Here is a 27,310-nt window from a genome sequence, read left to right on the forward strand (position 1 = left end):
ATCTAATAATGTCATTTTGTTTATTCACACATAATCGTTGACTATCGTTTTCCTGAAAAAATGGTTTCGCTATGGCATCACGTTTGAGTACTTCACTCATAATATTCTCCATTTCCATATTATATCCTCTCTCACAACATTCATCAAACATGAACTGCATTTGTTTCTTGCACTTCAATTCATTTGTATTAAGCCTACTTGCTTGAATAAATTGGCCCCTCACAATACCATTAAAGACATGCGGTGCATGCATACTAGTCTTATGTACATAACGATTTTTGTGTACATCCTTTCTATATACTTGTATTCAATAAACCATTGTCCTTATCGATCTTGACATCTAAAAATGTTATACTTGCTGCTGAATAAGATAGCTTAAATCTAAGAAAGGGTGGAGTATTATTTAAATAATACACATATCCAATAAGACTTTGCTCATTACCCTTCCAAATTAAGAAGCAATCATCAACAAAGCGTTTAAACATCAAAACATTGCTGTTCAACTCATTTGCATTACTAAATATGTATTCACACTCCCACTGATTCAAGACTAAATTAGCATACGTATTAGCCATCAGCCCTAATACTGAATATATTTCGGTTACATTAGATATTAACTCATTATTTACTGTAATACCAAATGATTATGGAGTTGAAGCTATACGCAAGTTTTTGTGCAATACTAAAGACATGCAGGAATGTGAGACAGAGACTATATGTCAGCTATTGGAGGCAGTGATTAATAACTATGTATTTCTTTTTGATGGAGAACCATATGTACAATCTGCTGGGGTAGCTATGGGCTAGAGTTAGAGAGACGAGATATAGGAGCCATGTCTTATTGTCAGAAAACTTGAACCAAGATACTGCAAAAGTAAAAGCATAGTGTAGATGCCTTGAACAGATGATGCCACAAGACTTATAGGAATAATGCATTATATTTCTACGTTTTTTATGATCTTGTTGGAAGTTGCCATTAAAAATTATTAGAATTTGATGGGAAATAGTACTAGAGTAAAGAACAAGAGCTCTGAAATGCTTAAAGAGTTTGTAAATAAAGACCCCAAACAAAAGTACTTTAAAATCAGTAAGTCAGTCATGCTGGAAGTAGATGCCAGTCAGAATGGTTTTACTGCAGGGATCCTACAAGAAATCCAATCATTCGCTTATGTGTCATCAGCCTTTACAGATGGCCAGTGAAAATATGCACAGATACAAAAAGGGACAATTACTATAGTGGATGAGAAAAGTCTCATAAATATATATCTTTGTGGGAAAAAAAAACTATTGTAGAAACTATTGTACAAGGATTCTCTGAGACTATGGTCAGACTTAACTATGAAGTAAGGCCTGGCAAAGAAATTCATACAGCATATATGCTGACTTAGTCATATGCAGCAGACTATCTAATGGGTTTGCCTGATGACGAAATGGAAGTACATCTGGTAATTTAACTGACTGTTACCAAAGAGTAGTTAAAACTCTCTCAATAATTTTATCAGCAAGATCCAGAATTGAGAATGTTTTAAGGTAATAAAGAAACTCTGATAAGAGTAGAAGTCTGCTCTAAAGAAAATAATACAACTTTTTGTTTACTGAGGAAATGAGCTGTACGCAAGGTTTGATACTTAACACAAGGTAAAGTCACATTGTTTAACCAGCTAAAGAAAGAAATGCTACCAAGCTTATGAGAGTCACATTTGGGACCTGTGAACTGCAAAGAAACAGCATGTCATATATTCTGCTAGTCAGTAATGTCAGTGCAAATCAAGCAAGAAGAGACTCTTCTGTGCAAGTCTTTATCTTAAAAGAGTGGGATACTTTGTATAGGTGTATAGCTTTAAGAAACCAGTACCTTACCCTGTGAATAAGGTGAAAGTATACATATCAAAGACAATTATAATATTCCACGGCGTTAAGGAATGACCATCAGGGGATCGTAAGTGGTTGATGGGCCACTGGTACTGTGGTTGTAAGAATATGGATGACTGGGCAGTTATTCCCAATGTATAAGCACCAGAAATTAACTGATTGCCTTTTTAGTTTATCAACCACTGATTGGCCATTTCTCTGACATTAATGTGCTTATGTGCTATGTCACCTAACCAGCAATGGAGCACATTGTACAACTACTCACTAAAACCCCTGATACCACTGTTTTTTGATGCATGAGAAGATTTAGTCCTCTATTCAGTACAACCAGTTGTCAGACACCATTATTTGACTGAACATGCATCTTACATATGCGTGACCATTCACTGAGCTTCAGATGGGAGTTGGCAGTTGAAAGAAGTGCAGAGATATTTCAGTTTTTGCTTCAAATTGCGATGAGGTTGAATGTTTAATAGGACAGGCAAGTACATGCATGTTACACTTCCTTCTATTCCAGGAAATATCATAGAAATGATCTTGCAGGATAATGTGTTAGAAGTCTCCAGTCAGTGGCAGGTACTATGGCTACATACAGTAGAAGTCTCCAGTCAGTGGCAGGTATTGTGGCTACATACAACAAAGATCTTGAACTCTCATTTGACTCAGTCTTGTGACTGGGCTGTCACTTAGAAGGACAAGAAGAATCAAACCCCATGGATGTGGCATTATCTGGACATCAGAAAGGCCTCTGACACAATGCTTCACAGGAAACTAACAGGAAAGTTAAAAAAGTAAAGTGTAAGGCCCAAAATGCTGGCATGAGTTGCAAGCAGACTTTTATAAGGAACATAGAGTGGCTGTTTGAGGAGAATTGCAATGAGTAAAATTAGAAATAAATGGAGCTTTAGGGCTGGGCCTACTTCTACTTAGGGCATTTGTGGTATCTATCAAAGTAGTTTGGACAGCAAAGTCAAACTAAATGTCGACTCTCCAGGGGAACCTTCAGTGGTGGGCACTACAAAAAGATAAATGAATAATATGATTTAATGTAAAAAATACAGGGTTATGCAGTCTGGAAGTCACAATCCACAGAAAACCCACATGTCTAAGTGAAATGACCACAAGAAGGAACAGGAATATGATTATACTGGGGGTAATCACCTCTACAATGAATAATGCTATGCGCTATAAAAGCCTGACAGCCAATATGTTGTTAGGATGCAGAGTACGCAGAGTGGGAACCACAGATATAATCATGCAGAGCAATGGTAAGCCTTCATCTGTCATTCTATGCAAAATTCTGCAGGCCATGTGAGAAAAAAAAGACATTACGATGGCAGAAAGTATTTAATTCATTCATTCTTTCTAGATCCATTTCAATGTTTGGGAAGATCTGTTGTCTGTTCCAGAACTCAGCAGGTGAAAGGCAGAGAAACATAACAGAGTGCTAGCATGCTGCAGGATGCAAATATACAATAACTCATACATGGCGCACACACCTACAGACAATTAGAAGAAGCGCCAATTCACCTAGTTCATGTCTTTAGGATGTAGGAAGAAATTGATCAACCTGCCAAAAAAAACACATCATGGCCACAAGGAAGAAATGCAGACTTCACATTAAAGGTGGCACAGCTGAGAATGGACCTAGAGAATCAAACACTGCGAGGCATGAACACCAGTCACTGTATCACCCTCATTTTTTTCAGTTCAGAGTTACCAAAAATGGCATTGGGTATGGAGGGCCTGAGGTATGGCAAGAGACTAAGAAATTCAGATAAAATTGTAAGAAAGAGAAAGGAAAGATATAATGTGCACACTCCACAGAATGGAAAAAACGTGACGGGGTAGGCACCTGGGTGACAGCTAGAAAGGAGATCTGAAGTCAGAGCTGAGAAAAAAATATTTCATGGAGAGAGGAATGGGATACTAGAATGTATTTGTAGAAGGCTGTGTTAGATTAGAAGATTTAAGAAGACTTTAGGTATGTTGAAACACAACCAGAAAATGATATAAAATGGCAGAGTAAAAGAAGTCACAGCATGTAGGTGAACAGCTTTAAGATCTGGTAAATTTTACAAACCACATCTTTTCTTCTATTGGCATGTTTGTATTTCAGTGTTGGGTGGGTGTTACTGCTGGTTGGGCATTCACTACTATGTGATCTGAATGCATGTTTTATTGTTATTTTTGTTGAGTGAAGGAAATGCTGCACACAGAAATCTACCTTGGCTTTGGTAGTCTGACCTCAAAGGTCAGGTCATCAGAAGACATGCACTGAGACATTCACTCTGAGCCCCTATTTTGTAATTTAAATCTGGGCCTTCTAAGGTAGATGATTTTGTTGGTTAAGGACTGTTATCTGCACTAAGAAACAGTTATTTAATAAGCCCTCATTTGACATGGTGGTGGGAGGGTGTGTCTAATGGTTAAGGTGTTTGCCTTACAAACACAAGGTACAGGGTTCGAGTCTCACAAAGGATAATTGGCTAGGCTTAAAATGACTCTCAAGGGCAGTTAGCCTAGTACTAATCTATGACAGTTTACAATAGAATGGGATAACAAACCTGGGACCAACCCAGAACAAGAAAGAAAATGCATCATGAAAAGACTGGCTGCAGGCTTTAAAGAAACAGAATGGATGGGTGATTTAATGGAGGCGCAGAACTGTTCAAACACTGAAACGTGTTCACTAATTAAACAGAACAGAAAAATTAAAAAAGTGAAAAATATTTGACTCTTCTGGACGCATCATAGGAAAAAAGAAAAAAAAACGTCCCATATCATATCATTAAAAGCAACTAACCAGCCATTTTGAATCAATTCTACACAAGCATCATTATGCCTTATCTGCTCCAAGTTCTCAAGGCACAAATAATTCTCATAATCCTGGCCTAGAAGCCTACAGAAGGAACTTTAGTTTGCCTCTACAGCAATGACCCTCAGGACTTCAGAGTAACTATTAAATGTTCATACCTTTCAGTCTGTTCTAATGTTAGCACATTTTGTGGTATATTCACTTCGGGAGTAAAGGGTTTACTCCAAAGATGTAAATGGGGCTCACTTGAAGATTCTAATAACATTTTAGCATTCACAAAGAAAGTTTCTGTACTGCAATACCATATTACAGCTTCCCACACCCAGAAGACCATAACCAGAAGGTACTTTTACATGCTACTGCAGAAGTTGTGCCCCACCCCCATAATGTTAATAATGCCTCCATGAGGCCACCATAGTGCTTGTCCATTTGACATGCTTTTAGTACAGTACATTTAGTTTAGTGACATTTTGTCTTTCATAGTTAGTGATTTTGTAATTTGGTGTTAAGGACCAGATTTATATACCTTAAGTGGCCATTTTCAATGGATCATGTGACCTCGTTATTAAAAAAAAAAGTACTTTTTAGTTACAGTGTAACCTTCAACTGTAGTGAGAAATAAACAGAGTTAAAAAGGGCACGTGCAAACTGACCCTATTTATGTGAGCACTGAATGTGCTCCGCACTCTTTCTATAATGATTTTACAAAATATATAATCTTTTAACACTGATCACAACAATTTGAAACATGTTAGAAATACAAGGAGCTGAGACAAATCAGCATTATTGATCAGAAACACAACTTCTCATACAAAATATACCACCACAGACCATCTTGTATATTTCAGTAGTAAACGGAAGCTCAAATGATTCTGATCACTGACCAGAGAGCATGAGTTTTTCCATTAATTTGTAGTAAAGAATGTTAAACTGATTATTTTCATTGGAATTTGGCTCAGCAAAGTTTTTGGAATTTTTATTTTATATCAATATATATTTTCACCCATGTTAGCAGCTACTACTGGACATCTCCATTACCTCTCACCCCCCACTGCCGTGGTCGTGGATGCAGTCCCCATGGTACCATCTATATTGTTGCTACTATATATGGTTACCCTTTTTAGAAAAGGAAGCATCTGGGTGTTTTATTCTTCCTGCCTTCCAATACATGATTGTGCCCTTCTTGCAATGCATCTAAGACTGCATACATATGCTTCTATTATGTGCCTAGTCTAAGGTAGAACCAGAGACAGGCAAAGTCATTACTGAGCTCACCAGCTACCATATTTCTAGCTTCCCTTCCAGGGCCATGCTACTTTGAGTAAGTCCCATACACTCCTTATTGCACTGCACCCTTCTAACTACTGGCCACTACCTCTCACCTTCCTGGAGCAACTCCAGTGCCAGGGATGCTAGCCAAACTCTTAATCACTGGCAACAGGAGAAAAATATCTGTATTAGCAGGCTTTGTAGGAAATATTAAAAATCACTGCTTGCTCTTTAAGTAGTCAGAAGTACAGAGGAGCCATAAAGAGTCCATAGATGAAACCTATATGCTGATTTTGTTTTACATATTACATAAAACGTTCTATTAACCAGTTGAAATGTGCATGTTAAAAATGCATTTTACATAAACAACATTGAGCACATTAGGGAATAAACCCTTTTTAAAATCTTAAATGAACAATGTGGCTACATAAAAAAAGAAACATGGGAACTTTTTTAGAAATTAAGCTAGTCTTTACCTTTGAATCAAAACGGATATTCATCAGGTGTCCAAATACACAGCTCTGCAATGGCTGTGGAACAGACTGATGATACATTCATTTTTAAAAGGTGTCAGTAAGCTTATATTAAAATATACATTACATTTTTAAATACCTGTTTCCAGAAAGGTACCAAAAAAGTGCACCATGGTCCCTGTTAATGCATTGCAACAGGAAAGTATACTATCCCTCATGTTAAGAAACTCTGGCTCCTCTTGATTCGTTAGCGCTCTCTCTCTCTCTCTCTATGTTAAGAAACTCTGGCTCCTCTTGACTCATTAGTGCTCTCTCTATGTTAAGAAACTCTGGCTCCTCTTGACTTGTTAGCACTCTCTCTATGTTAAGAAACTCTGGCTCCTCTTGACTCGTTAGCACTCTCTCTATGTTAAGAAACTCTGGCTCCTCTTCACTCATTAGCACTTTCTCTATGTTAAGAAACTCTGGCTCCTCGACTCATTAGCGCTCTCTCTATGTTAGAAACTCTGGCTCCTCTTGACTCATTAGCACTCTCTCTATGCTAAGAAACTCTGGCTCCTCTTGACTCGTTAGCACTCTCTCTATGTTAAGAAACTCTGGCTCCTCTTGACTCATTAGCGCTCTCTCTCTATGTTAAGAAACTATGGCTCCTCTTGACTCATTAGCACTCTCTCTATGTTAAGAAACTCTGGCTCCTCTTGACTCGTTAGCGCTCTCTCTGTGTTAAGAAGCTCTGGGTCCTCTTGACTCGTTAGCACTCTATGTTAAGAAACTCTGGCTCCTCTTGACTCGTTAACGCTCTCTCTGTGTTAAGAAACTCTGGCTCCTCTTGACTCGTTAGCACTCTCTCTATGTTAAGAAACTCTGGCTCCTCTTGACTCGTTAGCGCTCTCTCTATGTTAAGAAACTCTGGCTCCTCTTGATTCATTAGCACTCTCTCTATGTTAAGAAACTCTGGCTCCTCTTGACTCGTTAGCGCTTTCTCTGTGTTAAGAAGCTCTGGGTCCGCTTGACTCGTTAGCACTCTATGTTAAGAAACTCTGGCTCCTCTTGACTCATTAGCGCTCTATCTTGGATATCAACCTGAGCAAGAGCAGCTTTACACATTTTAGTGTTTTCAGCAAACGGATGTAAATCCACACTTTAAGAAAACCTGTTTTGCACCTTCATACTCCTTATGATAAAAGAGCCATGCAAACATATTTTATACCTTTTAAAGGAATACAACACCATTTAATGATCATTTGTAAGTTATTTTAACAAAATAAGTACTAAAGCTGCAAACAGTGCTTACCAGAAGCAGAAGGAAAAAAAGGAAAAAAAAAGAACACAGCAAAATCTGTACAAATATTACAAATATGACACTTACTTGCCATTTAGTTGATGCGCCTGATACATGCCTTGTAGCATACCTGGGACTCCCACCAGCAGGCCCGGCTAAAAGAAAACACAGACAGGCATGAGGAGAGGAAATATGGAAAAAATGTCTGGTTATGCAATGCCGCTTTGCTCTACACATTAACACATGACTATAAAGATATTTTAAGACATACATACTAGTATCTGCTATAACTTTATCAGATCACTACAAACATTGGGCCCATAACCCAACTGTCTATGCAATGTCAGATCTTCATTCTCATTAGGCTGCTTTGGATACTTGCCAGCCTATTCCAAGAACCAGTGTTATACTCATTCATCCATACACTGTACTAGACCTTCATCTAAGCATAAACAATATTACATAGATATCCACAGTTTAGTCACATATATATATATATATATGTAGACACATATATGTATAGACTGACTTCTTATTCTTAATACTTGGATCAGCAACAAAAACATTCTTCTCAAATCTTCCAAAAACAAAACATTGTTCTTTGGAACCAAGGCAAAGATAAACAACCCCACTAATTACTAATCTTTGATCACAGTAACACTGCATTAGAGAGTTGCTTTTCATTTAAACACATAGGAATTTGGCCAGATATATTTCTTTTAATTTCAATTGACACATACAAATTACTAAGAAAAACATTAAACCACTTCTATTCTGAGACAACAAAATATCTTCCTTTATTTCCAAATACTCTAGAATAGCAACAGACAAAGGCATCTCACTAAACCAAGTTGATGATGGACTCCCAACTAATAGCATACACCCCAAAAATGAAAACCCACAATGAATTAGACAATCACAACGCAATCTGCAGGTTCATCACACTCACTCCCTGAAGCATTAATACTACTACACAACACTACAAGAAGTGCCTACCACAACACTACAAGAAGTGCCTACCACTGCACAACACTACAAGAGGTGCCTAACACTACAAGAAGTGCCTACCACTACACAACACTGCAAAAAGTGTCTACCACTACACAACACTGCAAGAAGTGTCTGGCACTACACAACACGGAAAGAAGTGCCTTCGAGCTTGTTGTCAAAGTAGCTTATACAAACAACACAACAAACAGCTGCCCATGATTGTCATGGGTATCCATCAACTTCCTAAGTGGTCTTGGACTTTCTGAAGGGTGAAGTAATACTTTGAGATATTTCCCATGAATTCACCCTAGTGACTCACAAACATTTATGATCAAAACTGACCATTATTAGGTTTGTCCTCACTGCTTGCAATGTTTTCATAAAGTCAGCAGCTGTATAGTTTTGAAGAATGAAGCAAGAATTTGAATATAATTTCTATCCTTATAGCTTTGAGTTTGATTCCCAAAGCCCCCATTAAGTACATATATCTAAGCAAGTCATTTAATTAGATTCCCAGCTACTGTCCTGTACGTTAAGATGCAATCAACACTATAGCACAGGCTCTCTGGCTGATATGACAGCTGGTCAACAGTTAACAATGGTCTAATCCCAGTTCAGGTAACACATCCACCTGCAAGCCTTTTAATCAAGAATGAAAGAAAAAGGAAGTTAAAACTAGATGCCAGATTTCTGGTCCAAAGGGAGAAGTGTCCTGTTCTACAAGTCTCATTAATAACTTACTTCACAAGTTTGACTCTTATGCTTACAACTTACCTTTCTTCAAGAAGCTTAGTTTGCCATAATCATTATTTTGTTTACCTCCCATTTATTACGTCAAAGTCAATGACCAATTTTTATAATGTAAGGGAAAGCATATTACGTTATCTTAGATGATATTATGTAATCTATCTTTCATGCTTTTTTTATTATTTTAGTATTAGGTTCCCTGATCTGATGTACTCCTAGCAAAAGACTTTCAAATATAACCAAATCAGATAATGCATTATAGACAAGATAGAGGTCTCTTTAAGAAACACAATCTAATGACAATTCCTGAAGCATTTCTGAGTAGATTAAATTTTATAGCTTTATTTTTTCTAGCTGTTTGAAGGTCACAAAGCATAGCACTGCATTTAATAATTTAGGGACAATAACATCCTGGACTTCGTCCTTACCAATAGAGGGCAGCTTTGCTCTCCACCAATTGTGACTTCCTCCCTGGTCAGCTCAAACCACAAATCAATGACATTTAGCATAAAACAAAAGCTTGAAACATCTTCTAAACAACTCAGCATTCAGAGATTATGTGAAGGCTAATTTACTAAAACTGAGTGATGACTTGGCTAAATTAAAAAGCCCCTTTGGTCCACTGCTTAGATGGAGTCCTTGATTTCCAAATTCTGTGCACATGTAAATAGCTGCAGATATGCATCTGCTCCCCCACCAAATTCAAAAATAAATCCTGATGGTGTAACCAAAATAAAAGCAAACTATAACAAAAGAAAAAAAAATAGTTGGACACAAAAAATAAATGCGACTCTTAAGATGCCAAAACCACTCCTGCTAAACTAAACAGGGAGCTCAAGACCCTGATCAAATCAACCAAAGCCAGACAGGAGGTAAAAATAGTCATCCAGGACATGGATAACTACAAAGTCTTCTTTAATTGTGTTAAAACACTGAGAAGCAATTCCCAGCACTGTGTACGGCTAAGAGTAAATTATATTACATATGTGGACCCAAAAGACAGAGCCAACCCACTAGCGGACAAAATTGGCCCAAACATTGACCCCTGTCACCTCCAATATTCTTAGATCACATATCCACACCTAATCCCACCCCAAACCTCCCAAGGCATTTGCAACAGCTGGAGCAGTTATGTGCCGAGTAAGGAGGGGTTATAAGTTCCCAAGGTGCAATCTAAGGTCAAGAATAATATATCTACAAGAGCAGATAACATACCAGCCTGTCTACTACTCAGCCTAAAATGACCTGTCTGATCCCTTACAGTAGCTGTTCAATGTCTGCTTCAAAACAAGCTTCATGCCACATGAATGGAGGACCCCAGGTAATAATAGACCCACAAGCCTGACCAGTCTTATCTGTAAGGCTATGGAAAGGATAATTATGGAATTAATAAATAATGATATAGGTAACATACAGATTCTTGACTCAACCCATTTCGGATTGTCAAGGGCAGGTCCTGCCTATTTACAACTTATATCTAAAGGTACTGCATTCAGAATCGGGCATGTAATCTTTCCAATGTATTCAGCACTCGTTTAGCTCACCATGGAGTGTGATGCTCTTTTGCAATGTACCTTTCCAAACACTTGTCACAACTGGAATGACCACAACACTCTTTCACTATAAAATGGCGTAAATCATAAAAAAATATACAGACCATCTCAAAGCCTTGCTTCTCTTCTCAGTATCATACAGGCTACTGACAGGAGACTTGTGTCTTGCATATAGAGCTTTAACAGCTTCTGTTCTCTCAGAACGATTACACATTCATAAGTCCTGTGGTATCAATAAACACTCACTCAAGAGATCGCCATCTCTTTTGCAAAATAAACTGAACAGCTGGAGGGATAGGTATGAATCACAGAGAATACCACTTCTATGGGACTGCCTTTCATTCCACATAAAGCAAAATACTTCCCTTATTCTATCCAAACATAAATTGAAGAATGGTTGGGTAACTGTAAATTCACCCCTGGTTTAGCACCCCTTTCCTCACTGATAGGGGAAACATATAAATGTCAGAACACATCTTTGTTCAGCCCATCTCCTAGTTATTTGTATGTAAAATATAAGGGCTAAAAAGTACCATGGGAATGTAAAGCTAGGCTTCTTAAGAGCCACACAGATCAATAACCTAGTAAGTTCTTACAAACCTATAATTGGTTAGATGAGAGACATATAAAGTGGTATTGACTCCACATGCTCTTTAGAATTAAGATAGCCTACCGAATATGCTTTTCTAACATTAGTAAATACAAAATTGTTCAACGTTTAAACTGCTGTCTACTACTGATCCAAGATTTTTAATGATAGTGTAATTCTTAGGGACTAACCATTTATTCTCTAATCACAACTGATGCCCCTTTTGCCAAGTATCATAATGATACATTTACTGACATTAAATGTGAGGTCACTACTACTGCATTCCATTGTGGAAAATGACCAACTGTTGTTTGCTCATTATTCTGGCTACGCAAGGGCTATTGTGCTTTGGAGCAAAGGTGAAATTACATTACACGGCCATCATGTTATCATAATCAAATGTCTGAAGTGTATGGACAAGTGGCTATAACTGCTGGCTAGCAGTAGTGGCAGGGGGCCATCTATGGATGAAAGTAACTGACCCTCTTGTTGTTTGTTCAGTTTAAACAATCATTGATTTGCATGACTAGCAGTGAGCATGTTAAGAAAGTGGTGGGCAAAAGTGATTTGACTCTGCTTCTGTAATTTGATTACTTTAAACAGTTGTTACTGCTGCGGGATGGCACAAGTAATGAAACACAATTATAGGATCATAGGAGGTTACTAGGATAATGGTCCTGCAGCCTCTTTAATCCTAGCCATTCATGCCCCAATTTTCTCAATTAGAGTCCACAAGTAGAACAGCTTTGGTATACACCTGTACATTAGGGCATCTACAAATTGCCCCTGTTCATAATGGCCGCAGGATACAAGGCAGGGGTGAGTTTGTAATTTCCCATCTATTGTTCTGAATGGTGTTTGAACAGGCTTACACAGAGCTTTGTTTCACATGAATGCAGAGTCGGTTCCAGCGAAGGGGTAATCTCTGAGACACATACCTGCCCTCTAATATGTTTTTGTTTATGTTACATACATGGTTAAGATCCTTAGATCGGGTAATTCTAGTGCTGTTCGTTTTGCAAATGTGTTGCAGATCCATCAGGGTTGGATCAGATGATGTATTTTAGGTCAAGCATAGATTGCCCCTCAGTAGTCTGTAGGAGACTTAAGTACAGGGACAATACTTTGGGGGGGGGGGTCAGCAAAGAAAATATTTACACCCTGTATTCTTTTAGTGAGGAACCTCAGTGGTCACTCCAGCTGTTGCAAATGCCTGGTCACATACATACTGAAGGGTGCACTGTACTCAATGATTAGTCTATTGAGGGCTGAGTATAGTAGGACTATGGTCTCCTTAGATCTGGATACCATACCCTTACTTATAAGTTGTGCCACATAGGATTTTCTCACTACCATGGACACATTGGGATTAAAGTTAAGGATACTGTCAACCTGAGTTCCCAACTCCCTTACCACAGGGTCTACTCTTAGAGGAGTGTTATCAGTGCTGTAATTTGCAGGGGTGGTCGTCTTCCCAAAGGGTATAATTATGAATTCTTTCATTGAGTTTTAGGCCATGGTTCTGGCATCAGTTATTTGTCTGTGTCAGACCCTCCTGAAGGAGATCTACATCTTTGGGAGATTCAATGACTGCACCCAACTTGCTGCTGTTAACAAATTGTTCAGCTAAAGGCCCTCTACATTTGCCTTGACTTCAGAGATGTACATTCCAAACAGGAGAGGTCTCCGTTCTGAGCTCTGTGGGGCATCACTAGTAAAAGGCCTCTTCATGGAGGTGGATTCTTCCACTCTAACTTCATGTGTCCTACCTGTGAGCCATTTGACTATCCATTGGGTCACATAGCGATTTATGCCTAAGTTTGTCTATAATACCCAAGTGAGGTACTGTGTCAAATGCCTTTGCCAGCTGACGGCAGGCAGTATGTACCATTTTGCCCTTGTCTATGTCTCTGGTGACCTTCTCAAAGAAGTCCACCAGGTTTAGTAGGAATCACCTACCTTTTACAGTCTCTACCAGATATTTAGTCACTTCCAGAGTGAAGTCAGCTGGGAGAGGAGGCAGCAGAGTGGAGACAAAATGAAAATATTTCAGACGCTTTGGTTCAGTAATCAGCTGAAAAGTTGCATTTCTTTTAATAAAAATGATAATGATGATGTGCTCCTATAAGCTGAAACTAATGCTGATGGGATTATGAGTGCCCCTAAGAGTCAACTTGACCCAGCACCCAGGGATCTAGCTGCGCACATAGACAGTAACCTTACCCTCAACTTCTTAGGACAAGAAATCTGGACAAAGGCCCAAATAATAAAGGGACAAAGGCCCAAAAATAGGGAGACTTTTTAAATACTGCTCTTACAAACTTACAAATTTGATAGAATAATAGGTTGTGCATGAGCATGAATTTTTCGGAAGGATATAAAGTCTGAAACTCAAATGTATGTCATTATTTTCTGACTTCAGTCCTCAATGATTTGCCAGTGATATGCAACAAAACCACAAGTTTATGAGAAACAGACCAAAAATATGAAGCAAAAATCTGGACAGTTGAGAGGTAAGAGCCTTACCCTCGACCACAAAGTGGCCACAGTGGTGAGTTACTTTGTTGCACAACTTATACGTAAGGGCATGGCATCTATGTCCAAATAAGTCATTATTCCACCATACTCCACCCTTATCAGACCAATCATAGACTACAATGCACCCTTCGATATGTACCTGACCAGGCAAAAGCAGCAACTAGAGCAACCTCAAAGGTTCCTTAAAAAAAGAATACAAGGCATAACAAACCTGCCTTATGTATAGCTCCTTAAAGCCCTTTCCCTCTACCCAGTGTCCTACAGATTGCCGAGGGGTGATGTATGCCTGGCTTACAAGGCATCCAAAAACTCCACACTTTTGAATCTCTGGCATATGCGTAAGTCAAAGAATACCAGAAATATAAGGTCAAGGGACCTGTATTTTGTCTGTGACTTAAAAAGAACATGCTGAAGAGACAGATATGTGTCCCAGGAACTGCCCCTCCTAAGGAATAGGCTTCCTATCCATGTGAAGTTGAGTTCATCTATTAACCACATTAAGCCCAACCTAGACCAGTGGATGGGGAAAAGAAAATTTACAACATGTCCATTATGGACAGAGGTAGTTTATAAATATCTACTCCTCAATGTCCTATTTGAATAGAGGTCATCATTATTCTTTTGGAAAAACTTGGCTAGGCTGAGAAAGTTCCTCCGGGTCATTAGACTAGTAAAAATCAATGAATCAGAAAGGTTGGATTGCAGTATGACTAACAGGAGTTTGCAGACAGTGATGTTGCAGATGAGAGAGTGCAGATTACTATTAAACACTAGCACCACACCACAAGGAACACATAGGCACATACTCTCACAGCTATAACATAATAACACAAAACACACCTCACCTTCACGGAGGCTCTCAATAAAAATCTACCCAAACAACAGAGACCTCCAAGGCAGAAATGCACGCAACCATTGCACCACACCCAATACACTTATTATAGGTGACTCAATAGTAAGGCAGACTGATGTCCCACTCACGAGGTTGAATAGGGAGCAGGTAATGGTCAGCTGCCTGTCGGGAGCCAGGATATGCTACATAATGCACGCACTCGGGTCACTCCACAACAGGTACAGTTATGATTCTGTCATTGTCCATGTTGGTGTGAACGACCTGAGATGCACCTCTTTGACTACATGAAAAGAGACATGGAGGATCTCATGGATCATGTAGCCCAGGAGGACATGACCCTAGCTCTGAGTAGCATCTTACCGTCATGAAGAATGATACCACAGTACAAATAAAAAATGATTGACTTCAATAATTGGCTAAGTTTCTGGTGTCATTCCAAGGGGATCCAGTATCTGTCTGCTTGTGATGACATGATCGACAGACCTCGATGCTTTGCCAGAGATGGCCTGCACCTGTCACCCCTGGGATTCCGTATACTGGCCAAGGCCCTTGCCACCCCCATAGTTCCTTTTTTAGGCAATGTCCAGAGGACCAAATTACCACCATAACAGCTACAAGCAAATGTAATCTGAGGGTTATGCTACTCAACGCTAGAAGTCTAAATCTCAAAATGCACTTGTTCGAAGCACTTCTCAAAATGGAGAACATCAACATGCACGCACTCGAAACTCTCCTTAGCATGGAGAACATCGATATCTGTGCAGTAACAGAAACCTGGTTCAAGGCTCCCGAGAGCACCCCAGCACTACCAGGTTATACCTCATACCATGCTTTTCGGCCCCAAAACTTGGACCGTACTACAAAAGGAGGGGGAATATCGATAGTCGTCAAAGATACCCACACCTCCAGTTTGGTGGCACAGCACGAAACATCAGAGACTATCCATGTGCAACTAACAGTGGGTAAAACTGCCTTCCAATTTATAGCCTGCTACAGACCACCCTCCTAAACCCAGGAACCCCACTCGGCCTTCCTGAGAACACTGGAAAATATGAAGGTCTCTCCAAACACCATTATATTGGGCGACTTCAACTACCAAACATAGACTGGGAGCATTACTCTAGCTCCAACACCCTAGCCCAAAGGTTCCCAGAATTTATAAACTCAAATGCTATGGAACAACTTGTTACCACTCCCACAAGAGGGGAAAACATACTGGACCTGATCATCACCAACATGGGGACTCTATGCTCCAGACCGGAAGTGCATCCCTCACTGGTAAGATCAGACCATAAACTAATCTCACTGGATACTCACATCCCGACTCCACCCCCTGCCCTGAAAACCACAGTGAAAAACTTCTCTAAAGCAAATTTCACACTCCTCAAAACCGAGGTGGAATCCTTCAAAGCCCCCGGGCCTATGAAAAATATGGCCCAGACCGCAGAATCCTTTATAAACACATTCTATGAACACCTTCAGGAATGCATGGATCATGCAATCCCAAATAAAACCAAGACTCAATCCTCCAAAGGCAGACGTCCTGTCTGGTGGACCCCAGCCATAAACAAACTATACAATAGAAGGAGGAAGCTACTACATGATAGAGCAAACTCCCAAAAAGGGAAGGCATCTCTGATCAGTATTAGCAAAAAACTATGGGCACTCATAAAATCGTCTAACGCCAGCTTCGAGAGAAAAATTGCAGAGGACACTAAGGATAATCACAAGGCTTTCTTTAGTTATGTTAGGAACCTGGGTGGGAATTCACAGATATGCTCAGAATTAGTCCAAAATGACAAAAAATACACTGAACCCACAGACATTGCCAACACCCTAGCTGACAGGTTCAGCGCAAACTCCCCCCCCACCAAAAGGGCAAATATTTATCCCAGCAGAGTGCTGCCCCCCCCCCCCGACATCTCAGATGCTCAGGTAAGAGCTGCCCTCTCCAAAGCAAAAAACACTGCATCAATGGGACCAGACGGTGTCCCGGGCTGCGTCCTACATGAACTCCAAGAAGAGCTAAACCCAAACATAAAACTACTGTTCAATCTCAACCTTACTACAGGATATGTACCCAAAGAGTGGCGTACAGCAACAGTGGTCCCTCTCCACAAAGGTGGTGCCTCAACGGATCCTGGAAACTATCGCCCCATAAGCCTGACTAGCTTGGTCTGCAAAGCTATGGAAAGGATCATCATGGACCTCATAAATAAAGATATTGGGGACCTACAGACACTGGATCCTACCCAGTTCGGCTTTGTTAAGGGCAGATCCTGCCTCTTAAACCTGGTTGATTTCTTTGAAACAGTCACCAAGGCCATTGACGAGGGAAGGTGGTCCACACAGCCTACCTGGACCTCGCAAAAGCCTTCGATACAATACCCCACTTGGGCATTATAGATAAGCTCACCAGCTTAAATATAAACCCCTATGTCACTAGATGGGTTGCAAACTGGCTCAAGGACAGAACCCACATGGTTAGAATTGCTGGAGCCATGTCAGACTCCAAACCAGTTACAAGTGGCATCCCCCAAGGCTCAGTCCTGGGACCTGTCTTGTTCGGTATATATTTCTCGGAGGTACAGGCCAACACGGAAGGACTGTGGCTGACTAAGTTCGCAGATGACTGCAAACTGGGCACCATAATCGACTCTCCAGCCGACACAAGCATCCTCCAAAAGGGCCTCGTAGAAACAGACAACTGGTGCCAGAGCCATGGCTTCAAGCTAAATGCCAAAAAGTGTATAGTCATCCCCTTTGGCAAAAACAAAGTGCCCACAAATTACCACATAGGTGGTAATCCATTAAGTACAGAAGAAGTAATTAGGGACCTGGGGACCCAAGTTGATAGCAATCTCTCATTTGACAACCACGTGGCCAAAGTGGTTAGAAAAACATTTTATATAGCCCACCTAATCATGAAGGGATTCACATCTAGATCAGGGGAGGTCATCGTGCCTCTTTACTCATCCCTCATCAGGCCCATAATTGAGTACAATGCCCCTTTTGGGATGTACCTTACCAGACACCTGCAGCAACTGGAAAGACCCCAAAAGTACCTTACCAAGAGGATCATAGGGCTCAAACAGAATCCATATGCTGCCCGGTTAAAGAAACTCCAGCTCTACTCAGTGGCATACCGCCTGCTCAGAGGCGATCTGTGCCTGACGTATAAAGCCATGTCCAACCCGGAATTAATGGACATGCTGCACCTCAGAAAATCCAAATCCCATCGAGCTACGCGCTCGAGAGACTTGAACCTCAGCACTGAAATAAATAGGACATGCTGGAGGGACAGATTCATAACCCAGAGGCTCCCTTCACTCTGGAATAAAATCCCAGTCCAGGTTAGGCAGAGTCCCTCATTGACTCTCTTCAAGAGGAATCTTGATGAGTGGATGGGAGATCGTAGGTTTACACCGGGTATCACTTCTGTGTCACTGTTAAACAGAGGCACAGTATACTAACCTCGAAAAAGGGAATAGAAAAATTAATTTAAAATGGGTGGCGAAAGCCAAACACACTCTGGCTAGGCTTATAAATGCCCTAGACCAGATAGCCTAGTATGAACCTATGAACCTATGAACATTTATGCAGTAACGGAGACCTGGTTCAAGAACCTGAAAGCACTCCTACACTACCAGGCTATAACTCATATCACACCTTTCAGCCCCAAAATGTGGATTGAAGCCCTAAAGGCAGTGGTGGCTCCATTTTCATAAAGGATATGTACACCTCCAGACTAGTTGCCTAACATAACACATCAGAGATACTCCAGGTACAACTAACACTGGGCAAAACTGCAATCCAGGTTGTAGCCTGCTATAGATCCCCCACCATGCCCCAAGAATTCCACTCCACATTCCTAAACACCCTGGAAAATATAAAGGTCCAACCCAACATCCTCATACTGGGCGACTTTAACTACCCTTCCATTAACTGGGAAAACTACTCAAGTACCAACTCACTTGCTCAACATTTCCTGGAATTCATCAATTCCAATGCCCTGGACCAGCTCATTGTTACCCCCACTGGGGTAGCAACATCCTTGACCTGGCTATTAATAATATGGGCGACCGTTGGTCTACACCAATTGTCAACTCCTCCCTGGTCATATCTGACCATAAGCTAGTCACCATGAATATCCACATCCCACCCATACCTCCTGCAAAGGAAATCATCATAAAAAACTTCTCCAAAGCCAACTCTGGGCTTCTAAAAACTGAGGTGGCTAACTTTACATTGCCCATGCAAATGGAGAATAAAAGCAGGACTGCAGAATCATACTCCAATACACTGTACGAACACGTACACAAATACATGGAACAGGCCATTCCCAATAGAACCAAGACTCTATCCTCCAGAAAAAGGAAGCCAATCTGGTGGACCCTGCCATCAACAAACTCTACAACAGAAGGAAGAAACTGTTGCAGAACAAGGTGAAGCCCCAAGACTGGAAAAACTCCCTTGTCAGCCTTAATAAAAAGCTGAGATCCCTCATCAAATCTTCTAAAGCTAGCTACGAAAACAAAACTGCAACAGATACTAAAGACAACCACAAGGCCTTCTATAGCTATGTCAAAAATCTACAAGGAAATGCTCAGATCTGCTTGGAGCTAATACACAATGGTAACTCCTATACTGAGCCAACAGATATTGCCAATATACTTGCTGACAGATTCAGTGCCAACTTTACCCCCCTCTCACCCCCTAAAGGGCCAATCACTATACCTGAGGAATGCCAAGTACCCAATATTACAGCTGCACAGGTAAAAATCGCACTGTCCAAGGCCAAGAATACAGCTTCCATGGAACCTGACAACATCCCAGGCTGTGTTCTACATGAATTGCAAAACAAACTGGCACCATACTTGAGTGTTCTGTTCAATCACAGCCTCATTTCAGGCTTTATCTGTGCCAAATGGCACACTGCTTCAGTCATCCCACTCCATAAAAGGGATGTGACTACGGACCCTGGGAACTACCACTCCATTAGCCTGACAAATCTGGTATGTAAGACTATGGAGTACGTCATCATGGACCTAATAAATAAGGACATAGGGAATCTCCAGACTCTAGACCCCACACAGTTTGGATTTGTTAAGGGTAGATCTTGTCTGCTCAACCTAGTAGACTTCTTTGAGCCTGTCACCAGAGCTGTGGACAAAGGCAAGGTATCTCACACAGCCTACCTTGATCTGGCCAAGGCCTTCGATACAATTCCTCACTCAGGAAACATAGATAAACTCACTAAATTAGGCATCAACCCCTATGTCACAAGGTGGGTTGTAAACTGGCTCACTGATGGAACTCACACAGTGAAAGCAGCGGACTCCAAGTCAGACTACTGACCAGTCACGAGTGGAGTCCCACAAGGTTTGGTCTTGGGTCCTCTCCTGTTTGGCATCTACTTTTCTGAAGTCCAGGCCAAAATCAATGAACTCTGACTGACCAAGTTCACAGACAACTGCAAAATGGGAGCCATTATTAGCTCTCCAAATGATGTTGACATTCTACAGAAAGGCCTCACAGAGACCAATGACTGGTGTCAGAACCACGGCCTTAAGCTCAACACCAAAAAATGCATCGTCATTCCCTTTGGGAGGAACATGGTACCCATGAACTACCACATCAATGGTAGTCCACTGAACACCAAAGGTGTCATAAGAGATCTGGGAACACAAGTGAATAGCAACCTATCCTTTGATAATCACATTGCCACTGTGGTCAGAAAATCCTTCTATGTAGCACATCTCATTACGATGTGTTTTGCCTCCAGGAAGAAAGAGATCATTGTCTCTCTCTACTCTTCCCTCATTAGACCAGTTAGAGTACAATGCTCCATTCGGCATGTACTTCACTAGACATATGCAAAAACTAGAAAGACCACAAAAATACCTCACCAAGAGGATCCTAGGCCTTTAAACACTTGCCCTATGCAGAAAGACTAAAAAAACTCCAACTTTTCTCGGAATCATATCGCCTACTTAGAGGCGATCTCCACTTGACCTACAAAGTCATGTCAGACCCAGCACTGCTAGATATGCTACATCTAAAGAAATCCCAATCCCTCCATACCACATGCACCAGAGACCTCAACCTCATTACCACAATCAACAGAACTTGTTGGAGGGACAGGTTCCTAACCCAGAGACTGCCCATGTCCTGGAATAGATTTCCCTTACACATCAAGCAGAGCAACTCAACACCATAAAACTCCACTGCCAATCATGAGCAGACAGGTGATCCACTGTGGAGACCCCTAACCGGGAAAAGCTGAAAGAAGAATAAGTTAAATGATGATCAGAAATATGGTTACAATAAAAGCAAGTACCAATGACAATACATATTTAGAGGACTTAGAATACAAGAGATTTAGAGAAGCAAAAAAAAAAAGAGGAACATGACCAGTTGAAGATCAACTGAAGGAAGCTATAATGTCTACGCAAGGATAGTTTGAAAATATGAATGAAGCAGCTGTCTTAAAACCACTCATTTAAGGCAACAAAAGGCTGAAAGGGTAATGATTAAAACCAGGAATTATGAGAATGGTAGGGTAGAACAGTTATGATACACAGATTTATAGGTTTAATAATGACAGGTTACTGAATGGTAAGTTATGAAAAGAACGGCAAATTGTTACAGTACACTATATAGACAAGATGTAGAGACGGACAATACACAAGAAATGGTAATATACCGGAGACAATTACAACCTCCTCAGTGAACAAACGTATATGAGTATTAACATAAAAAACAAAGGGAATTGTAATTAAAGAAATAAAGAGAAGCCAGAATACACAGAAAATTGTAATGAGTAAAGAAAATTGAATAAAATGTAGACAACTAAGGAATGATAAATAGAAAATTATGGCTAATACTTTTCAACAATATTTTTCTGGTTGGGTGTATATCCCTGACTTGGAAAGAAGGAATAGTGGTAGTTGTACCAAATGAGGGAAAAGATCCTCTTGACCCAGGGTCATACAGACCAATTTTTATTCTGAATAATGACTACCAAGTGTTATGATTTTGACAAAAAGAATGGCAAATGTTTTGCCAGGAATAATAGACCCAGATCAGTGTGGTTTTACGATGCTAGGCAAACATTTGACAATATTGACAGAACATTTATTATTCAAATGGATGCATTCAAAGTAATATATTAATGTTAACAGGTTTGCATGGCAAAAATGCATGCGACAAAGTAAGATGAGAATTTATGAAGAGATCATTTGAAGCATTTCCACAAGCATGGACAACATAGGTTCATAGGAAGGTACTAGTCTATCAGCCCAAGGGCCTAAGGAAGCCTAGAACAAGGTTCCCTTTACCTAGAGGAAAACAGTTTTTGTACTTACTTTCCTCACTTGCTTAGAGAAAAACAGCTCTTATACTCGCAGAGTAGCTAGTTGTAGAGTTTGCTTATGACTGGGGACCACCAGATTGCGTGGGACGACATGGTCGACAGACAACGATGCTTTGCCAGAGATGGCCTGCACCTGTTGCCCCTGGCTAGATAAGTGCATCTCTCACAGGTTGTGGTGTTGGGTGGTAGGAGGAGAGGGTTGTCTGTGTACATGAGGCAATTGCTAGATTACTGCTTTTATATATAATATCTACAGAGGAACACCAGCTGGGGTGAGCTGTCTGAAGCATTTACACTAGGCACTAGGCAGGGGCGTCCACTTTTACCATTAGGTTTAGCTTTGTATTTACAGCCATAAGCCAGAGACAAAAGGCAATCAAATATAATTTGATATAAATGGAAAAATACTAATGAGAAAATAGCTCTTTCTGTGGATATAGTATTATATGTTACCAGTCCAAAAAGTCCTAAAAATTATATTTGATAAACTGAAATATTTTACCATATAGCAGGATGTAAAGTAAACTTAGAATACATGCCCAGATGGAAGTACATGACTGGTATATATCCAATGAGTCAATGACAGGATCACATATGGGAATGTGGGCAGACATAGGAAAGTCACAAAAAGAGCATTGAGATATCCTTATATACATAAACCTATTAAGCTAATCTTTACTTTAAAGGAAGTTAGATCTTGAAAAAATAGACCACCATCAATAAGCTACATTATACATAGTGATAAGAAAAATATAGAAGAAAATGTAATGAACATTTGGAAATTAATGAAAAAAGAACCAAGATGTTAGGAGAAGATGATAAAAGGAGATGAGGTAATAAAATGAAATGAAATAAAGCTAGACAAACATTTGGGTTACTGAACTCAGATTAACTTGCATATACAAGTTTAATGTTAGGGTTGAAGGAAGTTATGCAGAGGCTGGATAGTAAATGTGTTAAATGACTAATAATAGATTTTATAATTGAGGCCAGAATAGAAATGGCAGAATGGAAAAGAGATATAAGGCAATGTTAGATTTGAAATGACAATACAGTATAAAATAAAAAAGCATAGCGTTTACAATTTAAGATATATGTGATCAGTAGAGGGAAAAATGTCTTACCCCTAAATATTCAACTAAACTGAGAAAATTCAGATTTTTTTGCATCAAAGTACAAGTATTTCTGTACCCCTACAAGGCAAGGCTTGAAAAACAAATGTTGCCACCAGACAATAATTACACATAGGAAATGTGACAGTCCAGAAAGAGGTGCGTGGTACCATATATTTTGGGAAACTGCAGAGTTGTTTTAGTACCAAGATGAATGAACAAGAGGGTAGGTCTTACATTTGGAAGAGAATCTGACCTCAGTACACAGATGTTTTTTGTTGAGTTTGCGTAAAGTAGCATGCATTAAGCAGGTGAAAGTATTGTTATTGTTAGTGTTGACAGTGGCAAAGACAGCAGTAACTAAAATATGGAAAACCAAACACAAACCGTCTTAATAAAAGAGGTAAAAAATGCTGATTACAGAGATTAAAATATGTAACTGAGAATTATTATAGATCAGAAAAAAAAATTCTCTAGCAAAAAAATAAAGGCCTGTATGGGATACCGTAATGGACATGGCTTGAAGAAGACATGAACATGGAACAAAGCACTTAAGAAGTACACCTATATAATAAACATGGACATAAACAAAGCACTTAAGAAGTACACCTATATAATAAACATGGACATAAACAAAGCACTTAAGAAGTACACCTATATAATAAACATGGACATGGAACAAAGCACTTAAGAAGTACATCTATATAATAAACATGGACATGGAACAAAGCACTTAAGAAGTACACCTATATAATAAACATGGACATAAACAAAGCACTTAAGAAGTACACCTATATAATAAACATGAACATGGAACAAAGCACTTAAGAAGTACACCTATATAATAAACATGGACATGGAACAAAGCACTTAAGAAGTACACCTATATAATAAACATGGACATGGAACAAAGCACTTAAGAAGTACACCTATATAATAAACATGGACATAAACAAAGCACTTAAGAAGTACACCTATATAATAAACATGGACATAAACAAAGCACTTAAGAAGTACACCTATATAATAAACATGGACATGGAACAAAGCACTTAAGAAGTACATCTGTATAATAAACATGGACATGGAACAAAGCACTTAAGAAGTACACCTATATAATAAACATGGACATAAACAAAGCACTTAAGAAGTACATCTATATAATAAACATGGACATGGAACAAAGTACTTAAGAAGTACACCTATATAATAAACATGGACATAAACAAAGCACTTAAGAAGTACACCTATATAATAAACATGGACATGGAACAAAGTACTTAAGAAGTACACCTATATAATAAACATGGACATGGAACAAAGCACTTAAGAAGTACACCTATATAATAAACATGGACATGGAACAAAGCACTTAAGAAGTACACCTATATAATAAACATGGACATGGAACAAAGTACTTAAGAAGTACACCTATATAATAAACATGGACATAAACAAAGCACTTAAGAAGTACACCTATATAATAAACATGGAACAAAGTACTTAAGAAGTACACCTATATAATAAACATGGACATGGAACAAAGCACTTAAGAAGTACACCTATATAATAAACATGGACATGGAACAAAGCACTTAAGAAGTACACCTATATAATAAACATGGACATGGAACAAAGCACTTAAGAAGTACACCTATATAATAAACATGGACATGGAACAAAGTACTTAAGAAGTACACCTATATAATAAACATGGACATGGAACAAAGCACTTAAGAAGTACACCTATATAATAAACATGGACATAAACAAAGCACTTAAGAAGTACACCTATATAATAAACATGGACATGGAACAAAGTACTTAAGAAGTACACCTATATAATAAACATGGACATGGAACAAAGCACTTAAGAAGTACACCTATATAATAAACATGGACATGGAACAAAGCACTTAAGAAGTACACCTATATAATAAACATGGATATGGAACAAAGCACTTAAGAAGTACATCTATATAATAAACATGGACATGGAACAAAGCACTTAAGAAGTACACCTATATAATAAACATGGGCATGGAACAAAGCACTTAAGAAGTACACCTATATAATAAACATGGACATGGAACAAAGCACTTAAGAAGTACACCTATATAATAAACATGGACATGGAACAAAGCACTTAAGAAGTACACCTATATAATAAACATGGACATGGAACAAAGCACTTAAGAAGTACACCTATATAATAAACATGGACATGGAACAAAGCACTTAAGAAGTACACCTATATAATAAACATGGACATGGAACAAAGCACTTAAGAAGTACACCTATATAATAAACATGGACATAAACAAAGCACTTAAGAAGTACACCTATATAATAAACATGGACATAAACGAAGCACTTAAGAAGTACACCTATATAATAAACATGGACATGGAACAAAGCACTTAAGAAGTACATCTATATAATAAACATGGACATGGAACAAAGCACTTAAGAAGTACACCTATATAATAAACATGGACATAAACAAAGCACTTAAGAAGTACATCTATATAATAAACATGAACATGGAACAAAGTACTTAAGAAGTACACCTATATAATAAACATGGACATAAACAAAGCACTTAAGAAGTACACCTATATAATAAACATGGACATGGAACAAAGTACTTAAGAAGTACACCTATATAATAAACATGGACATGGAACAAAGCACTTAAGAAGTACACCTATATAATAAACATGGACATGGAACAAAGCACTTAAGAAGTACATCTATATAATAAACATGGACATGGAACAAAGCACTTAAGAAGTACACCTATATAATAAACATGGACATAAACAAAGCACTTAAGAAGTACATCTATATAATAAACATGGACATGGAACAAAGTACTTAAGAAGTACACCTATATAATAAACATGGACATAAACAAAGCACTTAAGAAGTACACCTATATAATAAACATGGACATGGAACAAAGTACTTAAGAAGTACACCTATATAATAAACATGGACATGGAACAAAGCACTTAAGAAGTACACCTATATAATAAACATGGACATGGAACAAAGCACTTAAGAAGTACACCTATATAATAAACATGGACATAAACAAAGCACTTAAGAAGTACACCTATATAATAAACATGGACATGGAACAAAGTACTTAAGAAGTACACCTATATAATAAACATGGACATGGAACAAAGCACTTAAGAAGTACACCTATATAATAAACATGGACATGGAACAAAGCACTTAAGAAGTACACCTATATAATAAACATGGACATAAACAAAGCACTTAAGAAGTACACCTATATAATAAACATGGACATGGAACAAAGCACTTAAGAAGTACACCTATATAATAAACATGGACATAAACAAAGCACTTAAGAAGTACACCTATATAATAAAGTAGATTGTAATGTAAAGCATGAAGCCACTGGTCCAGTTATTAAGATTTGTAATATGGTGAAAATAAAACAGTAGAGTCACTAGTTAATTCCTGATCTCAAATGATATTGCAAACAGTTTACTTATTTGTTTAAATGGGGAAGTAGCAATGTTAAACTACTAGTTAGAATAGCTGTCTGTGAGTCATGCACTTAGACGCTTAAGAATGAAAGGTCATTAAAATTAAATGTAAACACTAATTGCCTTACCATAAGGGTAATTTATTAATGTTGTATAAGCACATAATTATAAAATTATTGTATCAGCAATCTGTGATAAAATAATATATGCACCATGCATGGAGGTTACACAGCATGCAAACATTAAAATATGGTTATTAATAATGTGTTGCTCAAAAAAAAATAATAAAACAAAGAATATGGGGTACTAAAATCC

The 27,310-nt window shown here is 38.9% G+C and overlaps 1 protein-coding gene across 1 annotated transcript in view; it reads right to left on the reverse strand.

The window, feature by feature from the left end:
- The window catches only part of GGT7 (gamma-glutamyltransferase 7), a 590,994-nt gene that overhangs the window by 250,936 nt on the left and 312,748 nt on the right, over positions 1–27,310 (reverse strand). The window contains exon 5 of the mRNA XM_044090287.1: positions 7,802–7,869. Coding sequence (XP_043946222.1) covers positions 7,802–7,869 — 68 coding nt within the window. The remainder of the gene's footprint in view (positions 1–7,801; positions 7,870–27,310) is intronic.

Source organism: Protopterus annectens, chromosome 12.part0 (genome assembly GCF_019279795.1).
Source record: "Protopterus annectens isolate FY-2018-M chromosome 12.part0, PAN1.0, whole genome shotgun sequence".
Lineage (NCBI taxonomy): Eukaryota > Metazoa > Chordata > Ceratodontiformes > Protopteridae > Protopterus > Protopterus annectens.